Below are 23,342 nucleotides of genomic sequence, written 5' to 3'. Positions count from 1 at the left end.
TGATGCATCCTATGGCATCCTAATGCAGCATCCTTATGCAGCATCCTAATGCAGCATCAGGATGCAGCATCCTAATGCAGCATCCTGATGCAGCATCCTAATGCAGCATCCTAATGCAGCATCCTTACTGGCTGGATGGGTTTACCAAATTGGAACAATGGGTTTTCTAGTTTCTGCGGTGTGCCTGTCCTCAGACCTCAGTCCCCTGCTACCTGGTGAAGTCAGGTCCCTTCTCAACGAGCAACAACTCTCCCCCCTCCTCCCCACTCCACACACCACTCTATCTTTAGCCCGGGCCCAAACCAAAAACAAGTTTACAAACATTAATTGACTCTGGCCGTAGCCTGTATGTTAACCTTATTCATCTTGGCCAGTCTATAGGTTCAGTGTACACGCAGGGCTCTCTGTGGAGAACTAAAGCTTCTTTATGGTGACTGGCTGAAGAGAAACCACAGCCAGATGACCACGACTGCTACACTGCATTCTTTCACTGGGCCAAGATCTGCTCGTGGAGCTGCACCACAGGGCCTAGGACTGCTCACAGAGCTGCACCAGTCCTGCACACAGAGCTTATGCTGGTGTGTTACTATGTGGTCTGGGAGAATCCGAGCTGCACCACAGGGTCTAGTCCTGCTCATGGAGCTGCACCACAAGGCCTAGGCCTGCTCATAGAGCTGCACCACAGGGCCTAGGCCTGCTCACGGAGCTGCCCCACAGGGCCTAGGCCTGCTCACGGAGCTGCACCAATCCTGCACACAGAGCTTTGGTCTGGGAGAATCCGAGCTGCACCACAAGGTCTAGGCCTGCTCCATTGATATGCTGGCTCTTTGGCAGTTTCCACCAGTATGTTTTCTAGCCAAATGATAAATGTGTGTCTTTGTTTTCCCTTCAGGTCGATCAGGGCGGTGACCTCTTCAGAAAACACTGTGATAGTCGCTGTAGTAAAAAGGTATGTTCCCTCCGCTCCCTCCTCTCTTTATGTCCTGATAGTCTCCATCTATATACCAGTCACTATGATCATAGTCTCCATCTATATACCAGTCACTGTGATCATAGTCTCCATCTATATACCAGTCACTGAGTGTAGTCTCCATCTATATACCAGTCACTATGATCATAGTCTCCATCTATATACCAGTCACTATGATCATAGTCTCCATCTATATACCAGTCACTATGATCATAGTCTCCATCTATATACCAGTCACTATGATCATAGTCTCCATCTATATACCAGTCACTGTGATCATAGTCTCCATCTATATACCAGTCACTATGATCATAGTCTCCATCTATATACCAGTCACTATGATCATAGTCTCATCTATATACCAGTCACTATGATCATAGTCTCCATCTATATACCAGTCACTATGATCATAGTCTCCATCTATATACCAGTCACTGTGATCATAGTCTCCATCTATATACCAGTCACTATGATCATAGTCTCCATCTATATACCAGTCACTATGATCATAGTCTCATCTATATACCAGTCACTATGATCATAGTCTCCATCTATATACCAGTCACTATGATCATAGTCTCCATCTATATACCAGTCACTATGATCATAGTCTCCATCTATATACCAGTCACTATGATCATAGTCTCCATCTATATACCAGTCACTATGATCATAGTCTCATCTATATACCAGTCACTATGATCATAGTCTCCATCTATATACCAGTCACTATGATCATAGTCTCATCTATATACCAGTCACTATGATCATAGTCTCATCTATATACCAGTCACTATGATCATAGTCTCCATCTATATACCAGTCACTATGATCATAGTCTCCATCTATATACCAGTCACTGTGATCATAGTCTCCATCTATATACCAGTCACTATGATCATAGTCTCATCTATATACCAGTTACTATGATCATAGTCTCATCTATATACCAGTCACTATGATCATAGTCTCCATCTATATACCAGTCACTATGATCATAGTCTCCATCTATATACCAGTCACTGTGATCATAGTCTCCATCTATATACCAGTCACTGAGTGTAGTCTCCATCTATATACCAGTCACTATGAGTGTAGTCTACATCTATATACCAGTCACTATGATCATAGTCTCCATCTATATACCAGTCACTATGATCATAGTCTCCATCTATATACCAGTCACTATGATCATAGTCTCCATCTATATACCAGTCACTCATAGTCTCCATCTATATACCAGTCACTATGATCATAGTCTCCATCTATATACCAGTCACTATGATCATAGTCTCCATCTATATACCAGTCACTATGATCATAGTCTCCATCTATATACCAGTCACTATGATCATAGTCTCCATCTATATACCAGTCACTATGATCATAGTCTCCATCTATATACCAGTCACTATGATCATAGTCTCCATCTATATACCAGTCACTATGATCATAGTCTCCATCTATATACCAGTCACTATGATCATAGTCTCCATCTATATACCAGTCACTATGATCATAGTCTCATCTATATACCAGTCACTATGATCATAGTCTCCATCTATATACCAGTCACTATGATCATAGTCTCCATCTATATACCAGTCACTATGATCATAGTACCAGTCACTATGATCATAGTCTCCATCTATATACCAGTCACTATGATCATAGTCTCCATCTATATACCAGTCACTATGATCATAGTCTCCATCTATATACCAGTCACTATGATCATAGTCTCATCTATATACCAGTCACTATGATCATAGTCTCCATCTATATACCAGTCACTATGATCATAGTCTCCATCTATATACCAGTCACTATGATCATAGTCTCCATCTATATACCAGTCACTATGATCATAGTCTCCATCTATATACCAGTCACTATGATCATAGTCTCCATCTATATACCAGTCACTGTGATCATAGTCTCCATCTATATACCAGTCACTATGATCATAGTCTCATCTATATACCAGTCACTATGATCATAGTCTCCATCTATATACCAGTCACTATGATCATAGTCTCCATCTATATACCAGTCACTGTGATCATAGTCTCCATCTATATACCAGTCACTGAGTGTAGTCTCCATCTATATACCAGTCACTATGAGTGTAGTCTCCATCTATATACCAGTCACTATGATCATAGTCTCCATCTATATACCAGTCACTATGATCATAGTCTCCATCTATATACCAGTCACTGTGATCATAGTCTCCATCTATATACCAGTCACTGAGTGTAGTCTCCATCTATATACCAGTCACTATGATCATAGTCTCCATCTATATACCAGTCACTATGATCATAGTCTCCATCTATATACCAGTCACTATGATCATAGTCTCCATCTATATACCAGTCACTGAGTGTAGTCTCCATCTATATACCAGTCACTATGATCATAGTCTCATCTATATACCAGTCACTATGATCATAGTCTCCATCTATATACCAGTCACTATGATCATAGTCTCCATCTATATACCAGTCACTGTGATCATAGTCTCCATCTATATACCAGTCACTGAGTGTAGTCTCCATCTATATACCAGTCACTATGAGTGTAGTCTACATCTATATACCAGTCACTATGATCATAGTCTCCATCTATATACCAGTCACTATGATCATAGTCTCCATCTATATACCAGTCACTATGATCATAGTCTCCATCTATATACCAGTCACTATGATCATAGTCTCCATCTATATACCAGTCACTGTGATCATAGTCTCCATCTATATACCAGTCACTATGATCATAGTCTCCATCTATATACCAGTCACTATGATCATAGTCTCCATCTATATACCAGTCACTATGATCATAGTCTCATCTATATACCAGTCACTATGATCATAGTCTCCATCTATATACCAGTCACTATGATCATAGTCTCCATCTATATACCAGTCACTATGATCATAGTCTCCATCTATATACCAGTCACTATGATCATAGTCTCCATCTATATACCAGTCACTATGATCATAGTCTCCATCTATATACCAGTCACTATGATCATAGTCTCCATCTATATACCAGTCACTATGATCATAGTCTCATCTATATACCAGTCACTATGATCATAGTCTCCATCTATATACCAGTCACTATGATCATAGTCTCCATCTATATACCAGTCACTATGATCATAGTCTCCATCTATATACCAGTCACTATGATCATAGTCTCCATCTATATACCAGTCACTATGATCATAGTCTCCATCTATATACCAGTCACTGTGATCATAGTCTCCATCTATATACCAGTCACTATGATCATAGTCTCATCTATATACCAGTCACTATGATCATAGTCTCCATCTATATAACAGTCACTATGATCATAGTCTCCATCTATATACCAGTCACTGTGATCATAGTCTCCATCTATATACCAGTCACTGAGTGTAGTCTCCATCTATATACCAGTCACTATGAGTGTAGTCTCCATCTATATACCAGTCACTATGATCATAGTCTCCATCTATATACCAGTCACTATGATCATAGTCTCCATCTATATACCAGTCACTGTGATCATAATCTCCATCTATATACCAGTCACTATGATCATAGTCTCCATCTATATACCAGTCAATATGATCATAGTCTCCATCTATATACCAGTCACTATGATCATAGTCTCCATCTATATACCAGTCACTATGATCATAGTCTCCATCTATATACCAGTCACTATGAGTGTAGTCTTCATCTATATACCAGTCACTATGATCATAGTCTCCATCTATATACCAGTCACTATGATCATAGTCTCCATCTATATACCAGTCACTATGATCATAGTCTCCATCTATATACCAGTCACTGAGTGTAGTCTCCATCTATATACCAGTCACTATGATCATAGTCTCCATCTATATACCAGTCACTATGATCATAGTCTCATCTATATACCAGTCACTATGATCATAGTCTCCATCTATATACCAGTCACTATGATCATAGTCTCCATCTATATACCAGTCACTATGATCATAGTCTCATCTATATACCAGTCACTATGATCATAGTCTCCATCTATATACCAGTCACTATGATCATAGTCTCCATCTATATACCAGTCACTATTATCATAGTCTCCATCTATATACCAGTCACTGAGTGTAGTCTCCATCTATATACCAGTCACTATTATCATAGTCTCCATCTATATACCAGTCACTATGATCATAGTCTCCATCTATATACCAGTCACTATGATCATAGTCTCCATCTATATACCAGTCACTGTGATCATAGTCTCCATCTATATACCAGTCACTATGATCATAGTCTCCATCTATATACCAGTCACTATGATCATAGTCTTCCATCTATATACCAGTCACTGAGTGCAGTCTCCATCTATATACCAGTCACTATGATCATAGTCTCCATCTATATACCAGTCACTATGATCATAGTCTCCATCTATATACCAGTCACTGAGTGTAGTCTCCATCTATATACCAGTCACTATGATCATAGTCTCCATCTATATACCAGTCACTATGATCGTAGTCTTCATCTATATTCCAGTCACTATGATCATAGTCTCCATCTATATACCAGTCACTATGATCATAGTCTCCATCTATATACCAGTCACTATGATCATAGTCTCATCTATATACCAGTCACTATGATCATAGTCTCATCTATATACCAGTCACTATGATCATAGTCTCCATCTATATACCAGTCACTATGATCATAGTCTCCATCTATATACCAGTCACTATGATCATAGTCTCCATCTATATACCAGTCACTATGATCATAGTCTCCATCTATATACCAGTCACTGAGTGTAGTCTCCATCTATATACCAGTCACTATGATCATAGTCTCCATCTATATACCAGTCACTATGATCATAGTCTCCATCTATATACCAGTCACTATGATCATAGTCTCCATCTATATACCAGTCACTGTGATCATAGTCTCCATCTATATACCAGTCACTATGATCATAGTCTCCATCTATATACCAGTCACTATGATCATAGTCTCCATCTATATACCAGTCACTATGATCATAGTCTCATCTATATACCAGTCACTATGATCATAGTCTCCATCTATATACCAGTCACTATGATCATAGTCTCCATCTATATACCAGTCACTATGATCATAGTCTCCATCTATATACCAGTCACTATGATCATAGTCTCCATCTATATACCAGTCACTATGATCATAGTCTCCATCTATATACCAGTCACTATGATCATAGTCTCCATCTATATACCAGTCACTATGATCATAGTCTCATCTATATACCAGTCACTATGATCATAGTCTCCATCTATATACCAGTCACTATGATCATAGTCTCCATCTATATACCAGTCACTATGATCATAGTCTCCATCTATATACCAGTCACTATGATCATAGTCTCCATCTATATACCAGTCACTATGATCATAGTCTCCATCTATATACCAGTCACTGTGATCATAGTCTCCATCTATATACCAGTCACTATGATCATAGTCTCATCTATATACCAGTCACTATGATCATAGTCTCCATCTATATACCAGTCACTATGATCATAGTCTCCATCTATATACCAGTCACTATGATCATAGTCTCCATCTATATACCAGTCACTATGATCATAGTCTCATCTATATACCAGTCACTATGATCATAGTCTCCATCTATATACCAGTCACTATGATCATAGTCTCCATCTATATACCAGTCACTATGATCATAGTCTCCATCTATATACCAGTCACTATGATCATAGTCTCCATCTATATACCAGTCACTATGATCATAGTCTCCATCTATATACCAGTCACTGTGATCATAGTCTCCATCTATATACCAGTCACTATGATCATAGTCTCATCTATATACCAGTCACTATGATCATAGTCTCCATCTATATACCAGTCACTATGATCATAGTCTCCATCTATATACCAGTCACTGTGATCATAGTCTCCATCTATATACCAGTCACTGAGTGTAGTCTCCATCTATATACCAGTCACTATGAGTGTAGTCTCCATCTATATACCAGTCACTATGATCATAGTCTCCATCTATATACCAGTCACTATGATCATAGTCTCCATCTATATACCAGTCACTGTGATCATAGTCTCCATCTATATACCAGTCACTGAGTGTAGTCTCCATCTATATACCAGTCACTATGATCATAGTCTCCATCTATATACCAGTCACTATGATCATAGTCTCCATCTATATACCAGTCACTATGATCATAGTCTCCATCTATATACCAGTCACTGAGTGTAGTCTCCATCTATATACCAGTCACTATGATCATAGTCTCATCTATATACCAGTCACTATGATCATAGTCTCCATCTATATACCAGTCACTATGATCATAGTCTCCATCTATATACCAGTCACTGTGATCATAGTCTCCATCTATATACCAGTCACTGAGTGTAGTCTCCATCTATATACCAGTCACTATGAGTGTAGTCTACATCTATATACCAGTCACTATGATCATAGTCTCCATCTATATACCAGTCACTATGATCATAGTCTCCATCTATATACCAGTCACTATGATCATAGTCTCCATCTATATACCAGTCACTATGATCATAGTCTCCATCTATATACCAGTCACTGTGATCATAGTCTCCATCTATATACCAGTCACTATGATCATAGTCTCCATCTATATACCAGTCACTATGATCATAGTCTCCATCTATATACCAGTCACTATGATCATAGTCTCATCTATATACCAGTCACTATGATCATAGTCTCCATCTATATACCAGTCACTATGATCATAGTCTCCATCTATATACCAGTCACTATGATCATAGTCTCCATCTATATACCAGTCACTATGATCATAGTCTCCATCTATATACCAGTCACTATGATCATAGTCTCCATCTATATACCAGTCACTATGATCATAGTCTCCATCTATATACCAGTCACTATGATCATAGTCTCATCTATATACCAGTCACTATGATCATAGTCTCCATCTATATACCAGTCACTATGATCATAGTCTCCATCTATATACCAGTCACTATGATCATAGTCTCCATCTATATACCAGTCACTATGATCATAGTCTCCATCTATATACCAGTCACTGTGATCATAGTCTCCATCTATATACCAGTCACTATGATCATAGTCTCCATCTATATACCAGTCACTATGATCATAGTCTCATCTATATACCAGTCACTATGATCATAGTCTCCATCTATATAACAGTCACTATGATCATAGTCTCCATCTATATACCAGTCACTGTGATCATAGTCTCCATCTATATACCAGTCACTGAGTGTAGTCTCCATCTATATACCAGTCACTATGAGTGTAGTCTCCATCTATATACCAGTCACTATGATCATAGTCTCCATCTATATACCAGTCACTATGATCATAGTCTCCATCTATATACCAGTCACTGTGATCATAATCTCCATCTATATACCAGTCACTATGATCATAGTCTCCATCTATATACCAGTCAATATGATCATAGTCTCCATCTATATACCAGTCACTATGATCATAGTCTCCATCTATATACCAGTCACTATGATCATAGTCTCCATCTATATACCAGTCACTATGAGTGTAGTCTTCATCTATATACCAGTCACTATGATCATAGTCTCCATCTATATACCAGTCACTATGATCATAGTCTCCATCTATATACCAGTCACTATGATCATAGTCTCCATCTATATACCAGTCACTGAGTGTAGTCTCCATCTATATACCAGTCACTATGATCATAGTCTCCATCTATATACCAGTCACTATGATCATAGTCTCATCTATATACCAGTCACTATGATCATAGTCTCCATCTATATACCAGTCACTATGATCATAGTCTCCATCTATATACCAGTCACTATGATCATAGTCTCATCTATATACCAGTCACTATGATCATAGTCTCCATCTATATACCAGTCACTATGATCATAGTCTCCATCTATATACCAGTCACTATTATCATAGTCTCCATCTATATACCAGTCACTGAGTGTAGTCTCCATCTATATACCAGTCACTATTATCATAGTCTCCATCTATATACCAGTCACTATGATCATAGTCTCCATCTATATACCAGTCACTATGATCATAGTCTCCATCTATATACCAGTCACTGTGATCATAGTCTCCATCTATATACCAGTCACTATGATCATAGTCTCCATCTATATACCAGTCACTATGATCATAGTCTTCCATCTATATACCAGTCACTGAGTGCAGTCTCCATCTATATACCAGTCACTATGATCATAGTCTCCATCTATATACCAGTCACTATGATCATAGTCTCCATCTATATACCAGTCACTGAGTGTAGTCTCCATCTATATACCAGTCACTATGATCATAGTCTCCATCTATATACCAGTCACTATGATCGTAGTCTTCATCTATATTCCAGTCACTATGATCATAGTCTCCATCTATATACCAGTCACTATGATCATAGTCTCCATCTATATACCAGTCACTATGATCATAGTCTCATCTATATACCAGTCACTATGATCATAGTCTCATCTATATACCAGTCACTATGATCATAGTCTCCATCTATATACCAGTCACTATGATCATAGTCTCCATCTATATACCAGTCACTATGATCATAGTCTCCATCTATATACCAGTCACTATGATCATAGTCTCCATCTATATACCAGTCACTGAGTGTAGTCTCCATCTATATACCAGTCACTATGATCATAGTCTCCATCTATATACCAGTCACTATGATCATAGTCTCCATCTATATACCAGTCACTATGATCATAGTCTCCATCTATATACCAGTCACTGTGATCATAGTCTCCATCTATATACCAGTCACTATGATCATAGTCTCCATCTATATACCAGTCACTATGATCATAGTCTCCATCTATATACCAGTCACTATGATCATAGTCTCATCTATATACCAGTCACTATGATCATAGTCTCCATCTATATACCAGTCACTATGATCATAGTCTCCATCTATATACCAGTCACTATGATCATAGTCTCCATCTATATACCAGTCACTATGATCATAGTCTCCATCTATATACCAGTCACTATGATCATAGTCTCCATCTATATACCAGTCACTATGATCATAGTCTCCATCTATATACCAGTCACTATGATCATAGTCTCATCTATATACCAGTCACTATGATCATAGTCTCCATCTATATACCAGTCACTATGATCATAGTCTCCATCTATATACCAGTCACTATGATCATAGTCTCCATCTATATACCAGTCACTATGATCATAGTCTCCATCTATATACCAGTCACTATGATCATAGTCTCCATCTATATACCAGTCACTGTGATCATAGTCTCCATCTATATACCAGTCACTATGATCATAGTCTCATCTATATACCAGTCACTATGATCATAGTCTCCATCTATATACCAGTCACTATGATCATAGTCTCCATCTATATACCAGTCACTGTGATCATAGTCTCCATCTATATACCAGTCACTGAGTGTAGTCTCCATCTATATACCAGTCACTATGAGTGTAGTCTCCATCTATATACCAGTCACTATGATCATAGTCTCCATCTATATACCAGTCACTATGATCATAGTCTCCATCTATATACCAGTCACTGTGATCATAGTCTCCATCTATATACCAGTCACTGAGTGTAGTCTCCATCTATATACCAGTCACTATGATCATAGTCTCCATCTATATACCAGTCACTATGATCATAGTCTCCATCTATATACCAGTCACTATGATCATAGTCTCCATCTATATACCAGTCACTGAGTGTAGTCTCCATCTATATACCAGTCACTATGATCATAGTCTCATCTATATACCAGTCACTATGATCATAGTCTCCATCTATATACCAGTCACTATGATCATAGTCTCCATCTATATACCAGTCACTGTGATCATAGTCTCCATCTATATACCAGTCACTGAGTGTAGTCTCCATCTATATACCAGTCACTATGAGTGTAGTCTACATCTATATACCAGTCACTATGATCATAGTCTCCATCTATATACCAGTCACTATGATCATAGTCTCCATCTATATACCAGTCACTATGATCATAGTCTCCATCTATATACCAGTCACTATGATCATAGTCTCCATCTATATACCAGTCACTGTGATCATAGTCTCCATCTATATACCAGTCACTATGATCATAGTCTCCATCTATATACCAGTCACTATGATCATAGTCTCCATCTATATACCAGTCACTATGATCATAGTCTCATCTATATACCAGTCACTATGATCATAGTCTCCATCTATATACCAGTCACTATGATCATAGTCTCCATCTATATACCAGTCACTATGATCATAGTCTCCATCTATATACCAGTCACTATGATCATAGTCTCCATCTATATACCAGTCACTATGATCATAGTCTCCATCTATATACCAGTCACTATGATCATAGTCTCCATCTATATACCAGTCACTATGATCATAGTCTCATCTATATACCAGTCACTATGATCATAGTCTCCATCTATATACCAGTCACTATGATCATAGTCTCCATCTATATACCAGTCACTATGATCATAGTCTCCATCTATATACCAGTCACTATGATCATAGTCTCCATCTATATACCAGTCACTATGATCATAGTCTCCATCTATATACCAGTCACTGTGATCATAGTCTCCATCTATATACCAGTCACTATGATCATAGTCTCATCTATATACCAGTCACTATGATCATAGTCTCCATCTATATAACAGTCACTATGATCATAGTCTCCATCTATATACCAGTCACTGTGATCATAGTCTCCATCTATATACCAGTCACTGAGTGTAGTCTCCATCTATATACCAGTCACTATGAGTGTAGTCTCCATCTATATACCAGTCACTATGATCATAGTCTCCATCTATATACCAGTCACTATGATCATAGTCTCCATCTATATACCAGTCACTATTATCATAGTCTCCATCTATATACCAGTCACTGAGTGTAGTCTCCATCTATATACCAGTCACTATTATCATAGTCTCCATCTATATACCAGTCACTATGATCATAGTCTCCATCTATATACCAGTCACTATGATCATAGTCTCCATCTATATACCAGTCACTGTGATCATAGTCTCCATCTATATACCAGTCACTATGATCATAGTCTCCATCTATATACCAGTCACTATGATCATAGTCTTCCATCTATATACCAGTCACTGAGTGCAGTCTCCATCTATATACCAGTCACTATGATCATAGTCTCCATCTATATACCAGTCACTATGATCATAGTCTCCATCTATATACCAGTCACTGAGTGTAGTCTCCATCTATATACCAGTCACTATGATCATAGTCTCCATCTATATACCAGTCACTATGATCGTAGTCTTCATCTATATTCCAGTCACTATGATCATAGTCTCCATCTATATACCAGTCACTATGATCATAGTCTCCATCTATATACCAGTCACTATGATCATAGTCTCATCTATATACCAGTCACTATGATCATAGTCTCATCTATATACCAGTCACTATGATCATAGTCTCCATCTATATACCAGTCACTATGATCATAGTCTCCATCTATATACCAGTCACTATGATCATAGTCTCCATCTATATACCAGTCACTATGATCATAGTCTCCATCTATATACCAGTCACTGAGTGTAGTCTCCATCTATATACCAGTCACTATGATCATAGTCTCCATCTATATACCAGTCACTATGATCATAGTCTCCATCTATATACCAGTCACTATGATCATAGTCTCCATCTATATACCAGTCACTGTGATCATAGTCTCCATCTATATACCAGTCACTATGATCATAGTCTCCATCTATATACCAGTCACTATGATCATAGTCTCCATCTATATACCAGTCACTATGATCATAGTCTCATCTATATACCAGTCACTATGATCATAGTCTCCATCTATATACCAGTCACTATGATCATAGTCTCCATCTATATACCAGTCACTATGATCATAGTCTCCATCTATATACCAGTCACTATGATCATAGTCTCCATCTATATACCAGTCACTATGATCATAGTCTCCATCTATATACCAGTCACTATGATCATAGTCTCCATCTATATACCAGTCACTATGATCATAGTCTCATCTATATACCAGTCACTATGATCATAGTCTCCATCTATATACCAGTCACTATGATCATAGTCTCCATCTATATACCAGTCACTATGATCATAGTCTCCATCTATATACCAGTCACTATGATCATAGTCTCCATCTATATACCAGTCACTATGATCATAGTCTCATCTATATACCAGTCACTATGATCATAGTCTCCATCTATATACCAGTCACTATGATCATAGTCTCCATCTATATACCAGTCACTATTATCATAGTCTCCATCTATATACCAGTCACTGAGTGTAGTCTCCATCTATATACCAGTCACTATTATCATAGTCTCCATCTATATACCAGTCACTATGATCATAGTCTCCATCTATATACCAGTCACTATGATCATAGTCTCCATCTATATACCAGTCACTGTGATCATAGTCTCCATCTATATACCAGTCACTATGATCATAGTCTCCATCTATATACCAGTCACTATGATCATAGTCTCCATCTATATACCAGTCACTGAGTCATAGTCTCCATCTATATACCAGTCACTATGATCATAGTCTCCATCTATATACCAGTCACTATGATCATAGTCTCCATCTATATACCAGTCACTGAGTGTAGTCTCCATCTATATACCAGTCACTATGATCATAGTCTCCATCTATATACCAGTCACTATGATCGTAGTCTTCATCTATATTCCAGTCACTATGATCATAGTCTCCATCTATATACCAGTCACTATGATCATAGTCTCCATCTATATACCAGTCACTATGATCATAGTCTCATCTATATACCAGTCACTATGATCATAGTCTCATCTATATACCAGTCACTATGATCATAGTCTCCATCTATATACCAGTCACTATGATCATAGTCTCCATCTATATACCAGTCACTATGATCATAGTCTCCATCTATATACCAGTCACTATGATCATAGTCTCCATCTATATACCAGTCACTGAGTGTAGTCTCCATCTATATACCAGTCACTATGATCATAGTCTCCATCTATATACCAGTCACTATGATCATAGTCTCCATCTATATACCAGTCACTATGATCATAGTCTCCATCTATATACCAGTCACTGTGATCATAGTCTCCATCTATATACCAGTCACTATGATCATAGTCTCCATCTATATACCAGTCACTATGATCATAGTCTCCATCTATATACCAGTCACTATGATCATAGTCTCATCTATATACCAGTCACTATGATCATAGTCTCCATCTATATACCAGTCACTATGATCATAGTCTCCATCTATATACCAGTCACTATGATCATAGTCTCCATCTATATACCAGTCACTATGATCATAGTCTCCATCTATATACCAGTCACTATGATCATAGTCTCCATCTATATACCAGTCACTATGATCATAGTCTCCATCTATATACCAGTCACTATGATCATAGTCTCATCTATATACCAGTCACTATGATCATAGTCTCCATCTATATACCAGTCACTATGATCATAGTCTCCATCTATATACCAGTCACTATGATCATAGTCTCCATCTATATACCAGTCACTATGATCATAGTCTCCATCTATATACCAGTCACTATGATCATAGTCTCCATCTATATACCAGTCACTGTGATCATAGTCTCCATCTATATACCAGTCACTATGATCATAGTCTCATCTATATACCAGTCACTATGATCATAGTCTCCATCTATATACCAGTCACTATGATCATAGTCTCCATCTATATACCAGTCACTGTGATCATAGTCTCCATCTATATACCAGTCACTGAGTGTAGTCTCCATCTATATACCAGTCACTATGAGTGTAGTCTCCATCTATATACCAGTCACTATGATCATAGTCTCCATCTATATACCAGTCACTATGATCATAGTCTCCATCTATATACCAGTCACTGTGATCATAGTCTCCATCTATATACCAGTCACTGAGTGTAGTCTCCATCTATATACCAGTCACTATGATCATAGTCTCCATCTATATACCAGTCACTATGATCATAGTCTCCATCTATATACCAGTCACTATGATCATAGTCTCCATCTATATACCAGTCACTGAGTGTAGTCTCCATCTATATACCAGTCACTATGATCATAGTCTCATCTATATACCAGTCACTATGATCATAGTCTCCATCTATATACCAGTCACTATGATCATAGTCTCCATCTATATACCAGTCACTGTGATCATAGTCTCCATCTATATACCAGTCACTGAGTGTAGTCTCCATCTATATACCAGTCACTATGAGTGTAGTCTACATCTATATACCAGTCACTATGATCATAGTCTCCATCTATATACCAGTCACTATGATCATAGTCTCCATCTATATACCAGTCACTATGATCATAGTCTCCATCTATATACCAGTCACTATGATCATAGTCTCCATCTATATACCAGTCACTGTGATCATAGTCTCCATCTATATACCAGTCACTATGATCATAGTCTCCATCTATATACCAGTCACTATGATCATAGTCTCCATCTATATACCAGTCACTATGATCATAGTCTCATCTATATACCAGTCACTATGATCATAGTCTCCATCTATATACCAGTCACTATGATCATAGTCTCCATCTATATACCAGTCACTATGATCATAGTCTCCATCTATATACCAGTCACTATGATCATAGTCTCCATCTATATACCAGTCACTATGATCATAGTCTCCATCTATATACCAGTCACTATGATCATAGTCTCCATCTATATACCAGTCACTATGATCATAGTCTCATCTATATACCAGTCACTATGATCATAGTCTCCATCTATATACCAGTCACTATGATCATAGTCTCCATCTATATACCAGTCACTATGATCATAGTCTCCATCTATATACCAGTCACTATGATCATAGTCTCCATCTATATACCAGTCACTATGATCATAGTCTCCATCTATATACCAGTCACTGTGATCATAGTCTCCATCTATATACCAGTCACTATGATCATAGTCTCATCTATATACCAGTCACTATGATCATAGTCTCCATCTATATAACAGTCACTATGATCATAGTCTCCATCTATATACCAGTCACTGTGATCATAGTCTCCATCTATATACCAGTCACTGAGTGTAGTCTCCATCTATATACCAGTCACTATGAGTGTAGTCTCCATCTATATACCAGTCACTATGATCATAGTCTCCATCTATATACCAGTCACTATGATCATAGTCTCCATCTATATACCAGTCACTGTGATCATAATCTCCATCTATATACCAGTCACTATGATCATAGTCTCCATCTATATACCAGTCAATATGATCATAGTCTCCATCTATATACCAGTCACTATGATCATAGTCTCCATCTATATACCAGTCACTATGATCATAGTCTCCATCTATATACCAGTCACTATGAGTGTAGTCTTCATCTATATACCAGTCACTATGATCATAGTCTCCATCTATATACCAGTCACTATGATCATAGTCTCCATCTATATACCAGTCACTATGATCATAGTCTCCATCTATATACCAGTCACTGAGTGTAGTCTCCATCTATATACCAGTCACTATGATCATAGTCTCCATCTATATACCAGTCACTATGATCATAGTCTCATCTATATACCAGTCACTATGATCATAGTCTCCATCTATATACCAGTCACTATGATCATAGTCTCCATCTATATACCAGTCACTATGATCATAGTCTCATCTATATACCAGTCACTATGATCATAGTCTCCATCTATATACCAGTCACTATGATCATAGTCTCCATCTATATACCAGTCACTATTATCATAGTCTCCATCTATATACCAGTCACTGAGTGTAGTCTCCATCTATATACCAGTCACTATTATCATAGTCTCCATCTATATACCAGTCACTATGATCATAGTCTCCATCTATATACCAGTCACTATGATCATAGTCTCCATCTATATACCAGTCACTGTGATCATAGTCTCCATCTATATACCAGTCACTATGATCATAGTCTCCATCTATATACCAGTCACTATGATCATAGTCTTCCATCTATATACCAGTCACTGAGTGCAGTCTCCATCTATATACCAGTCACTATGATCATAGTCTCCATCTATATACCAGTCACTATGATCATAGTCTCCATCTATATACCAGTCACTGAGTGTAGTCTCCATCTATATACCAGTCACTATGATCATAGTCTCCATCTATATACCAGTCACTATGATCGTAGTCTTCATCTATATTACCAGTCACTATGATCATAGTCTCCATCTATATACCAGTCACTATGATCATAGTCTCCATCTATATACCAGTCACTATGATCATAGTCTCATCTATATACCAGTCACTATGATCATAGTCTCATCTATATACCAGTCACTATGATCATAGTCTCCATCTATATACCAGTCACTATGATCATAGTCTCCATCTATATACCAGTCACTATGATCATAGTCTCCATCTATATACCAGTCACTATGATCATAGTCTCCATCTATATACCAGTCACTGAGTGTAGTCTCCATCTATATACCAGTCACTATGATCATAGTCTCCATCTATATACCAGTCACTATGATCATAGTCTCCATCTATATACCAGTCACTATGATCATAGTCTCCATCTATATACCAGTCACTGTGATCATAGTCTCCATCTATATACCAGTCACTATGATCATAGTCTCCATCTATATACCAGTCACTATGATCATAGTCTCCATCTATATACCAGTCACTATGATCATAGTCTCCATCTATATACCAGTCACTATGATCATAGTCTCCATCTATATACCAGTCACTATGATCATAGTCTCCATCTATATACCAGTCACTATGATCATAGTCTCATCTATATACCAGTCACTATGATCATAGTCTCCATCTATATACCAGTCACTATGATCATAGTCTCCATCTATATACCAGTCACTATGATCATAGTCTCCATCTATATACCAGTCACTATGATCATAGTCTCCATCTATATACCAGTCACTGTGATCATAGTCTCCATCTATATACCAGTCACTATGATCATAGTCTCCATCTATATACCAGTCACTGTGATCATAGTCTCCATCTATATACCAGTCACTATGATCATAGTCTCCATCTATATACCAGTCACTATGATCATAGTCTCCATCTATATACCAGTCACTATGATCATAGTCTCCATCTATATACCAGTCACTATGATCATAGTCTCCATCTATATACCAGTCACTATGAGTGTAGTCTTCATCTATATACCAGTCATTGAGTGCAGTCTCCATCTATATACCAGTCATTGAGTGCAGTCTCCATCTATATACCAGTCACTATGATCATAGTCTCCATCTATATACCAGTCACTATGATCATAGTCTCCATCTATATACCAGTCACTATGATCATAGTCTCCATCTATATACCAGTCACTATGATCATAGTCTCCATCTATATACCAGTCACTATGATCATAGTCTCCATCTATATACCAGTCACTATGATCATAGTCTCCATCTATATACCAGTCACTATGATCATAGTCTCCATCTATATACCAGTCACTATGATCATAGTCTCCATCTATATACCAGTCACTGAGTCATAGTCTCCATCTATATACCAGTCACTATGATCATAGTCTCCATCTATATACCAGTCACTATGATCATAGTCTCCATCTATATACCAGTCACTATGATCATAGTCTCCATCTATATACCAGTCACTATGATCATAGTCTCCATCTATATACCAGTCACTATGATCATAGTCTCCATCTATATACCAGTCACTAGTCATAGTCTCCATCTATATACCAGTCACTATGATCATAGTCTCCATCTATATACCAGTCACTATGATCATAGTCTCCATCTATATACCAGTCACTATGATCATAGTCTCCATCTATATACCAGTCACTGTGATCATAGTCTCCATCTATATACCAGTCACTGTGATCATAGTCTCCATCTATATACCAGTCACTATGATCATAGTCTCCATCTATATACCAGTCACTGAGTGCAGTCTCCATCTATATACCAGTCACTGAGTGCAGTCTCCATCTATATACCAGTCACTGAGTGCAGTCTCCATCTATATACCAGTCACTATGATCATAGTCTCCATCTATATACCAGTCACTATGATCATAGTCTCCATCTATATACCAGTCACTATGATCATAGTCTCCATCTATATACCAGTCACTATGATCATAGTCTCCATCTATATACCAGTCACTATGATCATAGTCTCCATCTATATACCAGTCACTATGATCATAGTCTCCATCTATATACCAGTCACTATGATCATAGTCTCCATCTATATACCAGTCACTATGATCATAGTCTCCATCTATATACCAGTCACTGTGATCATAGTCTCCATCTATATACCAGTCACTGAGTGCAGTCTCCATCTATATACCAGTCACTATGATCATAGTCTCCATCTATATACCAGTCACTGTGATCATAGTCTCCATCTATATACCAGTCACTATGATCATAGTCTCCATCTATATACCAGTCACTATGATCATAGTCTCCATCTATATACCAGTCACTGAGTGTAGTCTCCATCTATATACCAGTCACTATGATCATAGTCTCCATCTATATACCAGTCACTATGATCATAGTCTCCATCTATATACCAGTCACTGAGTGTAGTCTCCATCTATATACCAGTCACTATGATCATAGTCTCCATCTATATACCAGTCACTGTGATCATAGTCTCCATCTATATACCAGTCACTGTGATCATAGTCTCCATCTATATACCAGTCACTATGATCATAGTCTCCATCTATATACCAGTCACTGAGTGTAGTCTCCATCTATATACCAGTCACTGTGATCAGTTCAGAGAGTTGTCTGGAACTTCTCATAGTTTATCTGTCCACACAGAACTTTTGTTCTAGAGAAGTTTTGTTGATACATTTTTATCTGAATGGTTTTGTTGATCTTTTTGGTGTTTGCTGTTGTAGGCCGGACAGGGAGGAGGCCTCAGTGATGCCCCTTATCAAATCTGGCTTTAATAGGGTGAGTGAAACACACACACACACACAATCATCCCCCCACCACACACACACACACACACACACACACACACACACACACACACACACACACATAGTCATCCCCCCACCACACACACACACACACACACACACACACACACACACACACACACACACACACACACACACACACACACACACACACACACACACACACACATAGTCATCCCCCACCACACACAGTCATCCCCCGCCACACACAGTCATCCCCCCCGCCACACACACAATCATCCCCCCACCACACACACACACACACACACATAGTCATCCCCCACCGAACACAATCATCCCCCCACCACACACAGTCATCCCCCCACCACACACAGTCATACCCCCACCACACACAGTCATACCCCCACCACACACAGTCATACCCCCACCACACACAGTCATCCCCCCCACCACACACAGTCATCCCCCACCACACACAGACACCCCCCCACCACACACACAGTCATCCCCCACCACACACAGTCATCCCGCCCACCACACACAGTCATCCCCCACCACACACAGTCATCCCCCCACCACACACAGTCATCCCCCCACCACACACAGTCACCCCCCCCCACCACACACAGTCATCCCCCACCACCCACTCATATAGGTTCTGGTCTATAGTAGTACCACTATATAGGGAATAGGGCCCTGGTCTATAGTAGTACCACTATATAGGGAATAGGGCTCTGGTCTATAGTAGTACCACTATATAGGGAATAGGGCCCTGGTCTATAGTAGTACCACTATATAGGGAATAGGGCTCTGGTCTATAGTAGTACCACTATATAGGGAATAGGGCTCTGGTCTATAGTAGTACCACTATATAGGGAATAGGGCCCTGGTCTATAGTAGTACCACTATATAGGGAATAGGGCCCTGGTCTATAGTAGTACCACTCTATAGGGAATAGGGCCCTGGTCTATAGTAGTACCACTCTATAGGGAATAGGGCCCTGGTCTATAGTAGTACCACTATATAGGGAATAGGGCTCTGGTCTATAGTAGTACCACTATATAGGGAATAGGGCCCTGGTCTATAGTAGTACCACTATATAGGGAATAGGGCTCTGGTCTATAGTAGTACCACTATTTTTTCAGTTTTTGATTTGTTAAAAAAGTTTGAAATATCCAATAATTGTCGTTCCACTTCATGATTGTGTCTCACTTGTTGTTGATTCTTCACAAAAAAATACAGTTTTATATCTTTATGTTTGAAGCCTGAAATGTGGCAAAAGGTCGCAAAGTTCAAGGGGGCCGAATACTTTCGCAAGGCACTGTACATATGAGATGAGAATGTAAACAAAGTGGCATAGTTAAAGTGGCTAGTGATACATGTATTACATAAAGATGCAGTAGATGATGTAGAGTACAGTATATACGTATACATATGAGATGAATAATGTAGGGTAAGTAACATTATATAAGGTAGCATTGTTTAAAGTGGCTAGTGATATATTTACATCATTTCCCATCAATTCCCATTATTAAAATGGCTGGAGTTGGGTCAGTGTCAATGACAGTGTGTTGGCAGCAGCCACTCAATGTTAGTGGTGGCTGTTTAACAGTCTGATGGCCTTGAGATAGAAGCTGTTTTTTAGTCTCTCGGTCCCAGCTTTGATGCACCTGTACTGACCTCGCCTTCTGGATGATAGCGGGGTAAACAGGCAGTGGTTCGGGTGGTTGTTGTCCTTGATGATCTTTATGACCTTCCTGTAACATCGGGTGGTGTAGGTGTCCTGGAGGGCAGGTAGTTTGCCCCCGGTGATGCGTTTTGCAGACCTCACTACCCTCTGGACAGCCTTACGGTTGTGGGCGGAGCAGTTGCCGTACCAGGCGGTGATACAGCCCGCCAGGATGCTCTCGATTGTGCATCTGTAGAAGTTTGTGAGTGCTTTTGGTGACAAGCCAAATTTCTTCAGCCTCCTGAGGTTGAAGAGGCGCTGCTGTGCCTTCTTCACGATGCTGTCTGTGTGGGTGGACCAATTCAGTTTGACTGTGATGTGTATGCCGAGGAACTTAAAACTTGCTACCCTCTCCACTACTGTTCCATCGATGTGGATAGGGGGGTGTTCCCTCTGCTGTTTCCTGAAGTCCACAATCATCTCCTTAGTTTTGTTGACGTTGAGTGTGAGGTTATTTTCCTGACACCACACTCCGAGGGCCCTCACCTCCTCCCTGTAGGCCGCCTCGTCGTTGTTGGTAATCAAACCTACCACTGTTGTGTCGTCCGCAAACTTGATGATTGAGTTGGAGGCGTGCGTGGCCACGCAGTCGTGGGTGAACAGGGAGTACAGGAGAGGGCTCAGAACGCACCCTTGGGTCTCGAGCTTGATGACGAGCTTGGAGGGTACTATGGTGTTAAATGCCGAGCTGTAGTCGATGAACAGCATTCTCACATAGGTATTCCTCTTGTCCAGATGGGTTAGGGCAGTGTGCAGTGTGGTTGAGATTGCATCGTCTGTGGACCTATATGGGCGGTAAGCAAATTGGAGTGGGTCTCGGGTGTCAGGTAGGGTGGAGGTGATATGGTCCTTGACTAGTCTCTCAAAGCACTTCATGATGACAGAAGTGAGTGCTACGGGGCGGTAGTCGTTTAGCTCAGTTACCTTAGCTTTCTTGGGAACAGGAACAATGGTGGCCCTCTTGAAGCATGTGGGAACAGCAGACTGGTATAGGGATTGATTGAATATGTCCGTAAACACACCGGCCAGCTGGTCTGTGCATGCTCTAAGGGCGCGGCTGGGGATGCCGTCTGGGCCTGCAGCCTTGCGAGGGTTAACACGTTTAAATTTTTTACTCACCTCGGCTGCAGTGAAGAAGAGGCTGCATGTTTTGGTTGCAGGCCATGTCAGTGGCACTGTATTGTCCTCAAAGCGGGCAAAATAGTTATTTAGTCTGCCTGGGAGCAAGACATCCTGGTCCGTGACTGGGCTGGGTTTCTTTTTGTAATCCGTGATTGACTGTAGACCCTGCCACATGCCTCTTGTGTCTGAGCCGTTGAATTGAGATT

At 39.2% G+C, this 23,342-nt stretch overlaps 1 protein-coding gene across 1 annotated transcript in view; it reads left to right on the top strand.

The window, feature by feature from the left end:
• The first annotated feature begins 860 nt into the window (after nt 1–860).
• The window catches only part of LOC124023310 (high affinity cAMP-specific and IBMX-insensitive 3',5'-cyclic phosphodiesterase 8A-like), a 72,536-nt gene continuing 50,054 nt past the window's right edge, over nt 861–23,342 (top strand). Inside the window, exons 1-2 of the mRNA XM_046337820.1 lie at nt 861–949; nt 20,241–20,295. Coding sequence (XP_046193776.1) covers nt 861–949; nt 20,241–20,295 — 144 coding nt within the window. The remainder of the gene's footprint in view (nt 950–20,240; nt 20,296–23,342) is intronic.

This window comes from Oncorhynchus gorbuscha, unplaced genomic scaffold, assembly GCF_021184085.1.
Source record: "Oncorhynchus gorbuscha isolate QuinsamMale2020 ecotype Even-year unplaced genomic scaffold, OgorEven_v1.0 Un_scaffold_1582, whole genome shotgun sequence".
Classification (NCBI taxonomy): Eukaryota; Metazoa; Chordata; class Actinopteri; order Salmoniformes; family Salmonidae; genus Oncorhynchus; species Oncorhynchus gorbuscha.
This window is presented reverse-complemented; position numbering and strand designations above follow the sequence as displayed.